Source organism: Tasmannia lanceolata, unplaced genomic scaffold, assembly GCF_043159265.1.
Source record: "Tasmannia lanceolata isolate RefF3 unplaced genomic scaffold, GAP_Taslan_0.1 ptg000003l, whole genome shotgun sequence".
Lineage (NCBI taxonomy): Eukaryota > Viridiplantae > Streptophyta > Magnoliopsida > Canellales > Winteraceae > Tasmannia > Tasmannia lanceolata.
The window spans coordinates 12,505,609-12,524,833 of record NW_027518680.1 but is presented as its reverse complement, the minus strand read 5'-3'; the positions used below and the strand labels follow the sequence as shown (position 1 = coordinate 12,524,833).

Here is a 19,225-nt window from a genome sequence, read left to right as displayed (position 1 = left end):
TAGCAACATCGAACGATGATATGTCTGACATTCAGGATTTCCTCTCATATTTCACCATTGAAAGTAAACTTATTCCACTCCTTGATTTTCACTTTCGGAAATTTCAGATTGACCACGAATTAATAACCTTTCCATCCCTCTAACTTTACATCCATTCCACCACCTCTCTACATCTTTTCATGAAACAAGGAACCTTAATCCATGCAAGGCCAAATCTGAAAGTTCAGGACAAAACAGCTACAACTCCATATCTAAAAAGAGGATAGGATAGCAATCAGGTAAAGGCCTACACGGCCTTCACATTGAAACCCCAGAAGTGCTCCTCCTAATCTTTGGAAACAAGGAATCTATCCAAACAGCAAAGAATTGGACAATCTTGGTTATTAGTCAAAATATAGAGTCCCATTGGCAAATTGGGCAGCTTGTGAACACAGAAAATCAGAATTTCATCATGCTGGTCGTGATTCTAACTGCATCTCGGGTTGTGGACAAAAAACCCCGAACAGCACCCATTCAAAACCATCTTACGAGGATAATTTCTCCGAAGCAGAAAAAATCCCTAAACAGGGTCCTATCTTGATAACCTCTCGATACTCCACACCACAAAATTTTGCTCATCCAATCTAGTCACAGATGAGAAATCCAATCACTACCAGATCGTTACCCCCCGCCCAACGCCTTCCCCCGCCACTGCAACTTGCAACACAATGATCTTCCCATCATAGCTTCTGCTGGCGATAAATCCTTTTAGTTCGTTCTCAACTAAATTATCTCTGGTCCCACCCGTAGCACATGTTCCATGAATTGACTGTTAGAATCCCTAATATTTGACAGCAGAATCACTACTGATTCCATTCTTTGTCTCAGAAACACTGTATCCCGAAACTACTGAATCAGAGGCTTCATAGGGGACTTAAATCTCAGAAACACCTCTTACCTCACACACGGGTGAGGTTGTCCCTACCAACTAACTAGTAGCTGGTGTCTACCAGAAATCAGAGTAGATGACATTGGCCAAATTCATTTGTCTACAGGTTGCAATGACTCCACACCAGCCTCACAATAAATGAATTCATGGGAATCGGGGGAGACCGGTCTCAACACCACGCTAAATTCCCCACAATGACATCATCCGATTACTGGTCTTAATAAATGTTAGAATAGAGTTAGGGGTAGAGGAAGAGAAGGAGAAGAGGAGTGGAGAAGATGGTGAGACTCCACTAGGGAGCTCGTCATGTAAATGATGTATATATAGGCCCAAAAAGGCATCCAATGTACTATGACTACAACACCCCTAATGTTACAAGTAATGACTAAACTACCCTAACACACTACTCAACACTCCCCCTCCAGCTAGAGTGTATATGCTATGGAACTCTAGCTTGGTGCAAAGAAAACTACAACAAACAACTAAAAATACAACAAAAAGCCTTACAACAAAACGTACAATAAGCTCATACACATCCAGCTTGGTATAACACTCATGCTCAAGCTGGTGTGGTGAGTACATAATGAAAGCATAATAAAATATAACGGCCACCATGAGAGTACAATCGTCGAGATCAGTGGCCAAAAAAAAAGGAACAGCTCACCTGAAGCAGCACTAGGCAAGAGTGATCAGAATAGGCCTCCCCCTAAATGAGAGCCTCACGAATAGATCTGCAAACCACGAAGGATTGAACGGAGACACCTCGGCAGGGAAATAGCAACGATCCATCGAGCAAAAAATGGGCACACCAAAGGCGCACACATGAGAAATGGCAAAGCACCACAAGCATGAACACCAACTAAGCAACACCACGCCAATACAAGATAACCACCGATGGGGAAACCATCAGAGACAAGGTCGATGGGGAAACCATCGCCTGGAGAGAAGGAGAAAGATAACCAACCAATGATGGTGAAACCATCGTCTAGTGACAAGCCCGACGGCATGAACATCGTCGCCTGAAGATAAGAAGAAGATAGGAAGGGGATAACCAATCAACGATGGGGACACCATCGTCTAGAGACAAGGTCAATGGCATGAGCATCGTCGATTGAAAAAAGCCGACCAACGATGGGGACACCATCGCCAAGAAAAGAAGGTCAATGAGAAAACGAAGCCGTCGCCTGTAAGAGAGCCGACCAACGATGGGGAAACCATTGCCCGGAAAAGGAGAGGCCGATGGAAAAATGAAGTCGTCGCCTGTAAAAGAGCCGACCAACGGTGGGGAAACCATCGCCCGAAAAAGAGTAGTCGACGGGAAAACAAAGCCGTCGCATGTAAGAGAGCTGACTAACGATGGGAAAATCATTGTCCGGAAAAGAGAGGTCGACGGGAAAACGAAGCCGTCGCCTGTAAAAGAGCCGGCCAACGATGGGTACACTATCACCCAGAAAAGAAGGATAAGGCATAAAGCCGACAAGACTGCGTAAAACTACGCCAATAACACGGAAAGGAAACATAAGGAGAACACAATAGCACTCCCCCTCGGGCGAGACTACATGAGCCCGAAGATGACAAGGAGGACAATATCAAGACCACACAAAGAGATAAGGCATAAAGCCGGACAACACGAACAGTCATGAAAACAAGACAACACTCCCTCAAGAAGACAATACTAAGACAACAAAAATGACAACACTCCCTCAAGAAAAGACGACAAAGAACAACATGATAACACTCCCCCTCAAGTTGAAGGTCAAAAGCCTTCAACTTGCAACGAAAAGAAGACAAACAAGACACTACACCTCTTTCATACATTTAATCAAACACTTGGTGTGCGCCGTGGAGAAGAAGACAAAGGAACGAGGACAAACAAAGCACCACACCTCTCTTACACATTTTATCAAACACTTGGTACTCGCCTTTGACATTAACACAAACGGCATAGAAGGCAACACTTAACAGTGTAAAGAAAGAGATGACATCAACACAAAGGACATAGAAAACAATGGAAGAAAGAGATGAAAACACTAGACAACACTCTCCCTCAAGTTGAAGCCGAAGAAGGCCTTCAACTTGAAAAGAAAAGAAGACGTTCAAGGCACCAAATCTCTTTAGGGCATTTAACTGAACACTTGGTGGGCACCTTGGAGAGGAAGACAAAAAACATGAAACACAACAAATATAGAGGGAGAAAAACAAAAAATGGGGACGAGGGACAAAAGAAGTCTGAGAGAGATTTTAGGATTTTGGCAAAAGACGAGGAGGGTTTGCTAAGAAACCCAAACTTTAAAAAATGAGGGAGAGGAATAGACGCGTGAGAATGAGATGGCGTGAATGGTAGAGGAACTCTTCTTCTTCTTTCCACCTTCCCTAGGATCTTTGCTCTGATATCATGTTAGAATAGAGTTAGGGTTAGAGGAAGATAAGGAGAAGAGGAGTGGAGAAGATGGTGAGACTCCACTAGGGAGCTCCTCATTTAAATGATGTACATATAGGCCCACGTAGGGCATCCAATGTACAATGACTACAACACCCCTAATGTTACAAGTAATAACTAAACTACGCTGACAGACTACTCAACAATAAACAAAGGTAACACATTTAAAACTCTAAAACGATTATTTTAATATTCAATGTCCACGTTCAGGAACATTCATAGGACCAAATCCTTAATGAAATTGTAACATATAAAACAATTTGTGGACCAAATGCTTACCTAAATTGTAACATATAAACCAATAGAAGTGGACATCTATGAAAATATTCCATGAAAAGTGTTCGGTATGCTTCAGCCTGAATATTATGCGGTTTTCATGATGAATTTCGACTAAGCACATCTTTAAAAATGATTACTCAAGAAATTCCAAACATCTCAGAGAATTAACTAGACATAACAAACACGTTCATTTAAGATAAATGGACCTTAAGAGTCATATAATCACGACTAAGAATATATCTCCCATCCCTTCCAAACTTAATATCGGATATTGAGGCAATAATCTCTGTAAAAAAGGACCTAGAACCAGGTGTTTCATGCTCCTCGAACCTGTATGAGGCAAAACATAATTAGATAGCGCTTCAACAGGCATGTGAAAGTAAGATATCTGCCTACGAAAAAGGAAATTAAGATATCATATAAACAATTTTATGAACCAGTGACTAAATAACATGTTATTAATCCATGCAATTCCTTGGATGATATATCATTTCAGCTTTGCCATATGAATGCGTGAAATGCCTAGAATAAACGAAATATAACAGACTACTTACAATTTGGTATGAGTGTCGCATAATGCTGATTGCCTCAAGTCAATTAGCCGAATTGAGCCCTTCGAGCTACTATATGCTAACATATTACAATGGGTAGGGTGAAACTCGGCAGATGTTATCACCTCTGCAAGTTAGAAATAAAATTTATAAAATTGAGTAATTAAATTCATCAATTGTCAGGCATAAACTACAAGATTCAAGGTTAATTACATACTTTACCATTCAAAAAAAAAATACATACTGTAGGACATTTTTATTAAGTACATACTTGTGGTTGCTCTTGATAACATCACAGATTACAGAAACGACAGAGTAAATAGAAAAACTCCATGAGATGGTAAAGATCAGGTCATACAAAACCAAGTATCAAAAACAAAGACGACAAATCACTTCCAATCCAACAAATGAGGACCCACTTTTAAAAACATATAACTTGTTAGAAGCCACCAAAGAGGGAGAAAGAAAGAGGAAGGAGAGAAAAAGTGAGTTAGGGACCCTCCCCCTCACTTATGTATTTATAGGAAAGAGAACATACAAAAGACTACTATGCCCTTATGGCTACAATACACACCCACACTTCTAACACTCCCCCTCAAGCTGGAATGTATATATTATACATTCCCAGCTTGTTACAGATGTCTTTTAATTTTGCATTACTAAGGGATTTAATGAAAACATCCGCTAGTTGGTCCACAGACCGAGTGAAGGAAACATGAATCTCGCCTCTATGAATTCGTTGGCGAATGAAGTGACAATCAACCTCTATGTGCTTGGTTCTCTCATGGAAGACAGGATTGGTAAATATATGAATCGCGGCCTTATTGTCGCAATAACGCTGAGCTAGAGAAGATGGGGAGAAACCAATATCAGATAGGAGTGAACGTAACCAAAGGAGTTCTCCACTAGTATGGGACATAGCACGGTACTCTGCCTTGGCACTAGACTTGGAAACAATGTCCTGTTTCTTACTCTTCCATGACACTAAATTGTCGCCAACCAAAGTACAATATCCGGTGATGGATCTCCTATCTGCAAGAGATCCTGCCAAGTCTGCATCAGAAAATCCTTCCAACCTGATATGCCCATGCTTCTTGAATAGGAGGCCTTTCCCTGGTGCCCCTTTCAAGTAGCGAATAATCTGAATCATTGCTGTCAGGTGGGAAGTACGGGGCGAGCTCAAATGTTGGCTAACAACACCAATAGCATATGATATATCTGGACGAGTGACTGTAAGATATATGAGCTTACCCACTAGCCTCCTGTATCTGCCAGGATCATCTAACAAATCCCCTTCTTCTGGAAGAAGTTTCACATTTGGGTCCATTGGAACTGAGGCAGGTTTCACTCCAAGGTAACTTGTCTCCTCAAGAAGATCCAACACATTTCCGCTGCGAGAGAGAGAGAGAGAGAGAGAGAGAGAGAGAGCGAGAGACCTCTAGTAGAATGGGCAACCTCAATGCTAAGAAAGTATCTAAGACGTCCCAGATCTTTGGTTGAGAACTCTTTCTGCAAGAATGTCTTCAGTTTGTGTATCCCCGCTGAATCACTCCCTGTAATGATAATGTTATCAACATACACTATCAATAGAACACAATCAGCGCCCGACTGATAACTGAAGACAGAGTGATCAACAGCACATTGCTTCATGCCAAAGCGGATGATAGCATCGCTAAGCCGACCAAACCAAGCTCTAGGTGACTGTTTCAGGCCATATATAGATCACCGCAACCAACACACTGAGGAGGACATCTCCCCCTGAGCAACAAATCCAGGAGGTTGCTCCATACACACCTCCTCAATAAGCTCTACATGTAAGGCATTCTTCACATCTAACTAATGTAGGGGCCAGCCGTTGTTAACTGCAAGTGAGAGGAGAACCATGGTATTTTGGTAACCGGGGAAAATATCTCATGGTAATCAACTCCAAAAGTTTGAGTATAACCTTTGGGAACTAGGCGCGCCTTAAGGTGCTCAACCGTCTCGTCAGGTAAGTGTTTGACGGCATAAACCCGACGATAACTGACGGGCCGAGCTTCAGGTGGAAGGGGAACAAAATCCCATGAATGATTAGCCTAAAGGGCCTCCATCTCAAGGTCCATAGCCGCACGCCAACCAGGATGATCAAGAGCTACTGGCAAGGATTGTGGCACAGAAACAGAAGGCAAAGAAGATACAAAACTCCGAAACATAGGGGTCAGAGAGTCATAGGAAACAACTGAGGAAATAGGATGGGCAGTACTATGAGAACGAGTACGCGAGGCAATGGGAGAATCTGCAGGTACCTGAGAAGAGGTAGTCGTGATCTCCGGCTGAGATGGCACAGGAGGAGGCTAATGGGCTGTAGACTTCGACTTGCGTTGATATATCTTCGTAGGAGCTGGAGGAGGAGCCTCTGGAGCCTGTAATGAAGAGGAGGGCTCATAAACAGTGCTAGACGGAGGAACTAGCAAAGGAGGAGCCGAGGAAGGAGAAGGTATGCTAGACTCAGGGATCCGCAAAGGAGGAGACGAAGAAGGAGAAGGTATGGGGGTCTGGAAGAGCTAGACTAGGATGCGGGATGTCCGAATCAAGAACTGCTGGATGTTCCTCATGAGGAGTGATAAAGTAAGACTCGGACTCAAAAAATGTGACATCGGCGGAGACAAATGACCTACGTGAGCAAGGACTGTAACACCGATAACCTTTCTGGGTTCGAGAATACCCAAGAAAGATCATCGCTCAGCGCGAGGATCCAATTTATCTAATCCAGGGCCGAGGTTGTGGACAAAGCACACAACCAAAGACCAGAGGGGTGAGAGAAAAAGGGTCATGCTGGGGATGTAACAAGGCAAATGGGGATGAACCACCAAAGACAGAGGAAGGAAGCCTATTAGCAAGGAAGAAGGCTGTAAGGAGAGCATCACACCAATAGGTCTTAGGGACCCGCATTTGAATGAGAAGAGTGCGGGTCCCATCCAGTAAAGATCTCAACCTACTTTCTGCCACACCATTTTGTTGGGAGGTGTAAGCACATGAAGATTGGTCTATGATGCCACGAGTAGAGAGGAATTCTTGGAAGCCATTAGATTGTGAAAAGTGCTCTCGAGCGTTATCAGTGCTTGATTGAACGACCAAACTGATTTGTAACCTCGGCATGAAAGCTGCGAAGGGCAGAGAAAACCGCCGAGCGGTCTTAAAGCAGAGAAAGCCAAGTCATGCGAGACAAGTTATCAATAAAGACAATGAAATATCGGTATCCAAAAAGAGAGGTAGTCCGCGCAGGACCCCATGCATCAGAGTGTACTAACTCGAAAGGGTGCGAGACTCTACTAACAAGTCTAGGAGGAAACGACACACGACGGTGTTTGCCAAGCTCACAGGCCTCGCACTGAAACGGTTGAATGGGGGTAGGAACAATGGAGGTCCGTTGTAGACGCTCGAGGCAAGGATGACCAAGGCGACCGTGTCACTGATAGGCATCGATGGAGCTGTGCAAAACAGTATTGGAAGAGCCACAGTCGAGATGATAAAGCCCATCCACCACACATCCCAAACCAATCATTTTTCCAATCGAGAGATCCTGAAACCAACAATAAGATGGATAAAATGAGACAGAGCAATGAAGATGTTTGGTAAGCTGACTACTTAGGAACACATAAGACAGAGGATAAGGTAAGGCCAGGGCGTGGAGAAATGCTGTCAATACCAGAGATAGGAGTAGTACTCCCATCAGCAAGAGTATTAGAATGCGAGGATAGGAGCCGAAAGGAACTAAGAGGTGAAGAAGTACCTGTCATATGGTTCGATGCCCCGGAATCAATGATCCAGGAGTTGGAGCTAGAAAGAAAAGAGGCAGGGAAACTACCTGGCTGGGCAAAGACGGGCACTCTGCTGGCGACGGGATAATCGAAGGCGCTGGAATTCATCATAGTCAGTGCGAGAGACAAAGAAGCCCTCAGAAGGGGCAGTTGCACTGTGCTGTGAAGAGGAAGCCAATATAGCTGAAGGAGCAGAAGCCAAATGGTGTACAGAGTGAACGATGCGAGGCGAACGGAGCTCGGGATGAAGATCATAACAAGTGTCAAGATAAGGTCCCTCTTGCCGACAATGAGAGCAATATGGACAGGGACGACCACCAGTATCACGGTCGCTAGTAAGATCCCGGCCACCAACACGTACAATACGGCGACGACCATGGCCAAAGGTACCACCACCATGGGTAGCACGATCACTAGTGTTATTGGCAGCAATAGTAGAGCCATCAAAGGAATCAGAATGAGTAGAGGCGCTAACGAGGCACCGCTCAGGGTTCGAATAGTCCTCCATGAGAGAAGGCACATAATGAGGTGGGAATGAACCATCCACCAATGAAAAAGAGCTAGGTAAAGAGGAAGCTGAAGATAATGTAGAAGGATGAACCGAAAAGGTCAGGCCTTAGAAGCACGAAGCGGGTGCGGGGTCGAGGGCGGAGGCGGGGGCGGGGGCGGGGAAGCATGAGGCTCTAGAAGAGTCTAAGTTTGGGAGCGCCGTGGGAGCGTGTATATAGTATTTTCTTTATATATCTTTCAAAATTCAAGTACATCAAAAAATAATAGTTTCTAACCATTTCCATATGTATCTTTCAAAATTTAAGTACATTTAAAAGCAGTAATTTCTAACCATCTTCACTTTCGTTCACTCGTTCCTCGTACCTTTTGAAGATCCACAAGCCTTTGTGCTTACTCCAATAAAGTACTTTAAAGAGTTGAAGGAGTTTGATGCAAGAAAGTTAATGATGGTAGGACTTATGGAGTAATAGAGGCAGGCTGGGAGCGAGAGCAGGCTTGGAGCATCATGAGAGAGGTTCCCATCTCTTTGGGGTCACGCTCCCTGGAAGCTCCTTCATAAGGAGCGTCGAATCGAGGTTCTGAGGTGGGAGCGGCACCCTGAGAGAAGATTTCTGCTTCTAAGGGTCAGGCTAAGAGAGGGATCCGCAATAAATGGAGGATCCATGAAGAGAAAGACAGAAGAAGGAGCTCAAGCACTACGGCCTATGAAGCACGGGTACGGGGTGCGGGTACGACACAACACGACACGGGTACGTGGGTACGTGATTTTGCAAAAAAAAACGGGTGCAGGTACGTTCGGGTACCCTGAATATAATAATATATTTTATTATTTTATTATATATTTATAAAAATTAAAAAATAATAATTGGAGGGCAATCAAATAACAGTAACATCACCAAAATGGAAAATTCTAATATTACTCTTAATTTCATAAGTGATTAAGTTCCATATTTCATAACATGAGGCATCAATACATCATTCATTAGATAAAAAGTCTGTCGCCAGTCCAGTGCCTGACAAAATGAATAATTTTTAGAGACCAAATTATGAGATTTTTTATACCGGACTTTTAAGATTTAATAATGTTTGGACGTGATATATTTTATAAATTTTTAAAATTTGAAAAATACCCAACCATTTGGAAGTTAAGAAAGTTAAAATTTTGACCCAACCCTTTTTCTTCGGATTTTGTACTAGAACAGGAGAGTTGACTTTTTTCCTTTTAGATTTGGGTCTTGAAACTATTTTTAATAAATCCAAATGGGAGGTATTCTGTTATTTACATGTAAATCTTAAGGACAATAAAATAGTAAAGACATTTACTTAAATGATTTAAATGTAAATACCGAGTACAGGAGAGGAGAGAGAATAAGCACAGGAAGGATTTACACCAGACAGGAGAAGCAGGAGGTGTCGGGTGTGTACCCGACACGCACCCAGCAACCAAAATTGGGGTTTTTTTAAACAAAAAATTGAGGTACGTACCCAGGACGTACCCGCACCCAATACATGTCGAGTACGGGTACAGGAGCCTCGAGAGAGTAACCGTCTATGAAGCACGGGTACGGGGTACGGGTACGACACGACACGGGTACGTGATTTGCCAAAAAAACCGGGTGCGGGTACGTTCGAGTACGCCGAATATAATAATATATTTTAATATTTTATTATATATTTATAAAAATAAAAATAAAAAATTGTAGAGCAATCAAATAACAATAACATCACCAAAATGGAAAATTCTAATATTACTCTTCATTTCATAAGTGATTAAGTTCCATATTTCATAACATGAGGCATCAATACATCATTCATTAGAAAAAAAAGTCTGTCACCAGTCTGTTGACCAGTGCCTGACAAGATGAATAATTTGTAGAGACCAAATTATGAGATTTTTTTTACCGGACTTTTGGGATTTAATAATGTTTGGACAAAATAGATTTTATGAATTTTTAAAATTTGAAAAATACCCCACCGTTTGGAAGTTAAGAAAGTTAAAATTTTGACCCGACTCTTTTTGTTTGAATTTTGTACTAGAACTGGAGAGTTGACTTTTTTTCCTTTTAGATTTGGGTGTTGAAACTATTTTTAATAAATCCAAAAGGGGGGTATTCCGTTATTTACATGTAAATCTTAAGTATACTTAAATGGTTTACATGTAAATACCGAGTGCAGGAGACGAAAGAGAAGCAGCAGGACGTGTCGGGTACGCGAGGTGCGCACCCGACACGCATTTTTTTTTTTACAACAAGAGCCCCAGGAGAGTACCCGTGCTTCCTAGGTAACCGTGCTTCCTAAACTACGGCTGCAGAGCCCGAAAGGAAGAGGGGCCACTAGATGAGCCAAGAGAGAATACCGCAGCTCCGATGACAACCACTACAACCGAGAGAGGCGGGAGGCATGATAAGGCCTCGAAGAGAGAAACACATATATATACAAAGGAATCGGAGCCGCGGAAAGAGTTATGGGGACTAAAATGTTTAGGCCATGAAGGAAAGGGACAAAAAGAAAGGAGAAGGTGGTGGTGGTGGTGGTGATGGTGGAGGACGTGGAGGGTGGTGGTGGTGGTGGTAGTGGTGGAACTGTAGCGGTACTGTAGCGGGTTAGTGGAGGAGAGGAGATGGGAGGAGATGGGAGGAGATGGGAGGAGAAAGGGGGCTCGAAAGGTGGTCCCTAGGGCCTCAAACCCTAGGGCTCTGATACCATGTTAGAAGCCACCAAATAGAGAGAAAGAAAGAGGAAGAAGAGAAAGAGTTGGTTAGGGATCCTCCCCCTCATGTATTTATAGGAAAGAGAACATACAAAAGACTACTATGCCCTTATGGCTACAATACACACCCACACACACTTCTAACATAACTCATTCTTTTTTTTTAATGATAAGGGTTAGGTAAAAACGCCCAACTCTTAACTCACTAACAGCTAATAGACCATGAAATAGAAATTTCACAAGGTGGTGCAGGTCAGGTCTCATGCAAAACCAAGTATGAAGAACAAATAAGCCAAGTCTCTACACATCCAACAAATCAGAACCCATCGTAAAAATACGAAACCTCACAAATAGAAAAAAAACAAAATATAAGTTACAAGCGATCATTATCATTCAAAAAAAAAAAAGTTACAGGCGATTAACGAGAGGAACATAAGGAGGCAAGTAAGTTAGCTCCAAGAGTTGAACGAGATTTTTTTTTAATGGTAAAGATGAAGCAAAAATAAGGTACAGATGACCTGGAAGATCACTTAAGATTCAAGAGATCTGCATCAAACTAAAACATGCGGATCACAAGATCCCCCCTCCCAGCTAAAGACATCTGACGAATAACATTAAGGGAATCATCTTCCACGATCAACTTATTGAATTCAGCTTTGGCAACAACAAACTACACTCCCTGAGGGCCTGTTTGGTACTTGATTGGAAGGAAAGGTATTTCCACATAGAAAGGGCTTTCCTCGGAAAGCTTTATCCTTTCCATTACTTTCCTTGAAAACAATTTTGATTGTTTGGTACAATAAATATGAAAAGAACTACCATTCAAAAAATATATATATGAAAAGAACTTTTTCCTGAAAAAATATTTCTCCTGCTTCGATCATTGTTATGTGAAAAATGAAAATGAATATTTCATTTATATTCAGTGACAAACTATGATTAATAGGCCCACATATATGCTAATGGTTAACATAATAGTGGGGCCTACATAGAGGGCCTACCGGCATAGAGGGAAAACTAATGAAACCTACATGTATACTAATCAAGGATATGTTAGTGGGGAAAAGTTGGAGAGGCAATGTCCAAAACCAATGGGACCCACATATAAAGTAATGAGTAGTGTGCCAGTGAGGCCTACAAAAAGGCCCATCCAAAAAGACAATGGACCCCACGTGTATGCTAATCAATGATCTACTAGAAAGCCTAAGATGTAGGCCTCGTTGCCCAAAAACTTATGAGACCCACATGTATTACAATTAGTTATATAGTATATACTAGTGGGGTCACATAGAGGGCATAATGGTCAAAAAATAAAGGAGCCCACATTATACTAAGCAACTATCTACTGGGGGGGGGGGGGGGGGGGGGGGGCCAAATAGAGGGCATACTGGTCAAAAAAATAGTGGAGCCCACATAGAGGGCACGATGGATAAAAAATAATGAAGCCCATATAGAGGGCATAATGGTCGAAAAATATAGGAGCCCACATACATTGTTCATGTCATATCAAACGCTAAAAATCAATGGGTCCAGATGCAATGGAGTATTATGCAATGTCCCATTAACAGAACCAACATAAATAGGAATAATAATTGTATAACCAGAGAAAGAACTTTCACAAAAGCAAGATGCAAGGGTCTATTACGCAATGGCCCATTAACAGAACCAACATTATAACTTCATAACTGGTTTTGGGGCCAAGAGAAACTGCAGGCCTGTCAAACTTGAAACCTCACTGTGAATAGAATTTCCATATGCATGCAAGTTCTGTCATTCGGAACATTGTGAATCCATACCAGTTAGATCCTCCATGTTTGTAGGCTTTACATCAACAATATTGAAACTCTGGTTGCTTATTTCCAAATTCCAAAGATTGATTCGAAGGTCATCTGCCGATATAAAAGTCTCGCCATCACTGGAAAATAAAAAATAAAAAAATTAATTATAAGCACCTTTTGAGTTCAAGAACAGAAAGAAAGTAAACGGGCCCGAGTAAACAAAAACATGTAAACATATGGCATTTTAATTCATTTTTAATTTTAGACGGTTGTTAGAAGGTGCATCTTTCCACAATTTTAGCAGGCTGCCTAATAAGAGGTGATACATGCACTTGCCCAATCCGAAAATATAAGACAAGTACTGCTTACAACCTTTGTCTTTGAGGCCTGCTTAGAGACCTCAACAATAGCTTCAGAGATCACTTTTCAATATTTCCACCTTTACCTTACAAAGTTATTTAACTCTCCTCTTTCCAAATAAGCGAAAAAGTGGAAGGGAAGAGAATATTCTACAAACACTTCATCATTTTGTTTCCAACTGAGCAGTTGCACCATTTCCAATAAGCCTTAGTACTTAGTAATAGGTTGGTTCGGAAGTTTACAACAAGCATTAAACAAGCAAAAGAAGAAGAAAAGGCCAAGCATGGGAAACAAAATGAAGGTGTCAAGCGAGATTTACCAGCCACCGGCGAAGTAAAGATGCCATAAAGCAAAAATACCCCATGCAAACCTCTACAGGGGAGGATAGTCACTTTTTGCACCTTCCCATACAGACATAATGGACTCTAAGGTAACTGCCACAATTTTATTTTCCATCAATATAACAATGTCAGAACTAAACAAATAAGATTTTTAATAGCCCTCTTAAGAACAGGGCTATTCAGCCCTCACATTCCAGGAATAAAATCTTCATGATAATTTGGAAGAAGATGAGGGCTTGAGCTGACTGTGTGAGAGGCTAGACTTAACCCCAAGGATCATGATAAATTGACCGTTGACGACAGTGTAGCTAATAGGGCTGGACATGGTTCCGGGTAAAACCGAAGAACCGAACCGAACCGGGTGCTTCGGTTCGGTTCGGTTCGGTTCTGAGTGGACCCGGTTCGGTTCTGGTTCCCAAATCTGGGAACCGGTGGCGATCGGTTCGGTTCTGGGTTTGGGGACATGGAACCGAGAACCGAACCGAACCGGAAAATACCATACGAAAATCGAAATAGTGAAATCGTATTATCGTAATACGTATTTACTTATGTTATATAAAATCAGTGAAATGCTTAAAAAAGAGGGGGTGTTGATAACATTATTTACTTGTGTTGTTAATGTTTGACATTATTGAGGCCATCAAAAAAGGGGTGCTGATATCATTCTTTAAGCTCTTAAGTCTTAATTCTTTACAAAAGAAAGAAGAAAAACCCTAGATCTACTTTGGCTGCAAACCCTTTCCCTCTCTGCGCCTCCACTCTTCGCCACTTTGTCCGGCCAATCCGGCCTCGATTTCCCTCTCTGCGCCTCCACTTTCTCTTCCACAAAGGATCCAAAGCATCCTTACAAAGGTAATCTCTCTCACTCTCTCTGTCTCTAAATATATCTCTCCCCTTCTATGTATTTTTTTCGGATTTGTGGGTTGTTTACGTTGAAAAAACTAAGGCACAAAGTCTGTTGAAGACACCCTTTGATGGGCATCAATTTTCAGAGCTTTCACCAACATCCCTCATTCCCTCTGATGGGGATATTTGGGCATAGCGACACAATGGTACCATGATCCGGGCCATTCAGTCCGTGGGCCCCACTATTTTGGTTAGCCATGGCCCAAAAATTAGTAAATTACTACGGGTAAATGACCACAGCCATCAATCTCTTGTCTCCAAATGGATGGTCAAGATTGCACGATCTGAGCAATTTGTTTGGCTATGGCGAATGCATCTTGTGTTACAAAATTTGGAGAATAATTGAATCTTAGCATTTAATCCAGCTAAATTTTCATGGCATACATTTTTGATATATTGTGAGAATTTTTTTTTGAAAGGTAATATATTTGTGAGAAATTATTTAGTCTCCTTAGGATTTTTTTTTTGAATATTTTTTTTTGTCAAGACCTATCCTTGTGGGAATTGAACTCACTAATTCACTATCAATAATACTCAGCTAATGCACTAGACCAGCTCATCCTGTGATTCACTTGTGTTATTATTTTAAATGAAATACTCCCCCATACAATTCTGTGTGATTTAAAATTTTAAATAGAAAAAAAATGAATTTTCTCAATCTTTTCTTGAACTTCTAGGGGTTTTTGGATGTTTGCCTTGCAGAATACTCCCGAAATTTAGGTCTGCTCTAAGGATTTCCGTTGTTCGTCGTCATTTCTCTTGCCTTGATGATTTTACCCTTAAATTTGTTAATCTGATTATTCAACAAAAGTTGGATAAGTTCGGAAAGTTGACGTGTACTGAAAACGATCAGATAACTTTTTATGACTGGTGAAAACTATCAAAATACCTAGTGTTTTATCAATTGACTGCTCTAATCAAACTTCATCTGGGCATTCATATGCAAATCAAATATGCAGCTCAATACTAAGAAAACCAAAAGGAATTGAGATAGAAGAAGAACAAGGGCCCAAATGCTCAATCCTGTGGCGGAACACGGACACATGGAACGTACATTGATTAGGATGAATTTTGATTACCTTGAAAGCAATTTACTAAGCACTGTTAATAGCCATTGTTTGCAGATAATTGTATTTAACTTCAAAACGATATGAAAATAATTTTCGTTGGTATATCCAAATGAGGCTCTTATAGATTTGATAAGAGATTGCCAACAGAATCAAATAAGATTTGGTCACTTTGAGGGTAGTTATCAGGGTTTACAACCATCACTTTGTAAATGATTTGGTCACGAAAATTAGGGCTTACAGCCATCCATTGGTGTACAATTGTACACAGTACATACTACATGTTGTTCTTAGCATTGGGTGGATTGGAACATTATTATTTCAGCATCTATAATCTTTACAATGTTTGTTATTTGATTGAAAATGTGTGATAAATGAAAGGATATGATTTTTTTTCTTGTTTTTATTTCTTATTAGATGTCAAGTATGGGAGATGGTGGAGGTTCAAATCCTATTGAGGAAGTCAGCTCTCAATCTGCAAAGGTATGCCCTACTAAAAAAAAGGCTCTTGTATCTGAGGTGTGGGAGCACTTTACTAAAGTCTTGAATAAGGAAGGGGGGGAATCTGAAAAGGCAATTTGTAATTATTGTAAAAGTGTTTATACTTATAGTAGTAGTTATGGAACTAGTACATTATGGAAGCATATTAGAAATTGTCCTAAGAATCCCAATTTTCATGACAAGAGGCAAAAGCTCCTTTCCTCATATCAATCGGTGTCACAAGATGGAGGAGATAGTAGTCTTGTGGCATGGAAATTCAACCAAGAGTTATGCAAAGAGACACTTACTAAGATGATTATAACTGATGAATTGCCTTTTAGGTTCGTGGAACGAGAGGGTTTCCGATATTTTTGTAGTGTCATGCAACCGAAGTTTAAGTTAGTTGGCCGTCGTACAGTGGCTAGAGATTGTTTGGCATTGTATGCCAGTGAGAAAAACAAAATGAAGGACTTGTTGCATAAAACAAACCAAAGAGTTTCCCTAACGACAGATGCATGGACTTCTTTACAAAATCTTTCCTATATGTGTCTTACAGCCCATTTCATTGATCATGATTGGAAATTACATAAGAGAATAATAAACTTTTGTGTGATTTCTAGTCATAAGGGTGAGGCAATAGGACAAGCTGTCGAGTCATGCATGATACAATGGGGTATAGAAAAGGTGTGCACAATTACAGTAGATAATGCAAGTTCAAACGATACAGCTGTTGGATACTTGAAGAAAAAAATTTCCAATAGAAATGGTTTCATTTTAAATGGTGAGTTTTTCCACATGAGATGTTGTGCACACATATTAAATTTGATTGTCAAAGATGGGATAAATGAGGTCATCGAATCTATTTCTCGAATTCGTGGGGCAGTAAGGTATATTAGGAGTTCTCCATCGAGATTGGGAAGATTTAAGTCTTGTGTGGAGAAAGAGAGAATCACATATAAGAGCTCTCTTTGCCTAGATGTCCCAACTAGATGGAACTCTACTTATCTTATGTTGGAAACTGCATTGAAGTTTAGAAAAGCTTTTGAAAGGCTTGAAGATGAAGATGTACTTTTTGTGACAGAGTTGAAAGATGGGTCTCCTACTTTTGAAGATTGGGATAATGCCCGAGTGTTGACTCAATTTTTGAAAACTTTCTATGAGGCTACTCTACGATTATCTGGGTCTTTGTATGTTACATCTAACTCTTACTTCCATGAAGTTTTCAAAATTGAGCGCCTTTTGTGTGATTTGTCAAAAAGTGGAGATGTTTGTTTGAGCACTATGGCCTTCAAAGTGAAAGAAAAATTTGACAAATATTGGGGGAATATTGATAAAGTAAACATGATGCTATTGCTTGCCGTGGTATTAGATCCTCGATTTAAATTGAAGTATGTTAAATTTTGTTACTCTAAACTTTATACTTCGGATAAAGTTAGTGCACTCACTAATAGAGTAAGTGGAGCATTTCATCGTCTCTTTATGCATTACCAATCAATTTCCTCACCGCCCAGTACTAGTACAGTTCAGAATGTAAATGAGATGGAGGTTGTTGAATCGGAGTTTGTTGACTCGGAGTTTGTTGCATTCTTAAAAGAAGAGGAGAGTGAGGATGTAAAGTCTGAGGTGGATAGGTACTTGGAGGAAGGTTGTGAAAGTCAAGACCCAAAATTTGAAATATTGAATTGGTGGCAAGTGAATAGTTCTAGATACAAAATTCTTTCCCAAATAGCAAGAGATGTTCTAGCTATTCCCGTATCTACTGTTGCCTCGGAGTCGGCTTTCAGCACCGGAGGTCGTATTCTTGATCAGTTTCGCAGTTCTCTAACCCCTAAGTTAGTGGAGTGCTTGATTTGTGGGCAAGATTGGTTACGGGCTTCGCCACTTCCTATTGAAATAGAAGAAAAGCTAGATGAACTTGAAGAATTTGAATCAGGTAACATTTTATTTATTTATTTAATGTTAACTCAATTATTATGTTATAATTAATTGTTGGAAGCTCACACAATGTTTCATTCTTATCGAAATTTGATTTATATTGTACCTTTTCAGTTGATTGTACGGAATTTTCTTTGGATTGACCTTGAAAGTCGAAATGCCACTTCACTCATGTTTTTTATGGTAAATGACTTCAACATAACCATCTAAATCTAAATAATTTTATTGCTTAAAAAAGTTTATCTTGCAAAGTTGCAATATTTGATTTATTATTCAGATACTAATATACTAAATTTATGTTATTTTTCAGAATATCTATGGATTTGAGGAGGAAATGATGCAAAGAATTGTGAGATTGGACATTGGAGGATTGGATGGCATTTCTTTTTATTTTTTCCTCTTTTCTTTTTGGATCATGTGCATGTTTTTGGAGGCTTGGGACTTTGGAGGATGTTTGAACTTTGGAGGCTTGGGATGTTTAGATGCTATATCCTTCTATGGTTTCAACTTTAAACTTTGAACTTTGATGGCTTGGTATGTTTAGACTTTAGATGCTATGTTCTTTTAGGATACAACACTTTGATGGCTTGGGATGGTTTGTAAAAGGATGTTTAAAATCCTATTCATCTTGAATGTCTGTTGATTGCTTCCTTTTCCTCAGCATTATTTTGATTATCTTATTTGTGAGCTTGTCAGTAAAAAGAAATTAAAAGATAGAGTTCATTTCTCTTTGGTCTCTTGAATATTTTCCAGGTACTGAAGTAGGAGCCAAAGAGCATAAAAGCTATTCAGCATGAGAATGTATTTGTGATTTTTGCATATAAAGCTGTTGTTACTATTATACTAACACTTATGAGGCCTGTTAGTGTTTAGTACAAGGCATTTTTCATATAAAAATGTTGTTACTAACAGCCTGTTAGTGTACTGTTTAGTATGAGGCATTTTGTTGTTTTGCATATAAAACTGTTGTTACTTGTTACTAAGTACTAACAGCCTGTTGCCCCTAGCCTGTTACTCTGTTAGTGTTTAGTACAAGTCATTTGATATATAACAGTTGTGGACTTGTGGGTGTAAAATTGTAAATCATGTAATGGTGATTTTTTGCTCACACAAAATCCCCCTTAAGCTCACATAAAACCA

At 40.4% G+C, this 19,225-nt stretch overlaps 1 protein-coding gene across 2 annotated transcripts in view; it reads right to left on the bottom strand.

Annotated features, from left to right (window-relative positions):
• The window catches only part of LOC143851523 (serine/threonine protein phosphatase 2A 55 kDa regulatory subunit B beta isoform-like), a 33,574-nt gene that overhangs the window by 4,217 nt on the left and 10,132 nt on the right, over positions 1-19,225 (bottom strand). For both annotated transcript variants that reach the window (XM_077360985.1, XM_077360993.1), the window contains exons 7-9: positions 13,015-13,133; positions 4,202-4,325; positions 3,854-3,977 (exon numbers count right to left, since the gene is read on the bottom strand). In XM_077360985.1, the coding sequence (XP_077217100.1) occupies positions 3,854-3,977; positions 4,202-4,325; positions 13,015-13,133 (367 nt within the window). The remainder of the gene's footprint in view (positions 1-3,853; positions 3,978-4,201; positions 4,326-13,014; positions 13,134-19,225) is intronic.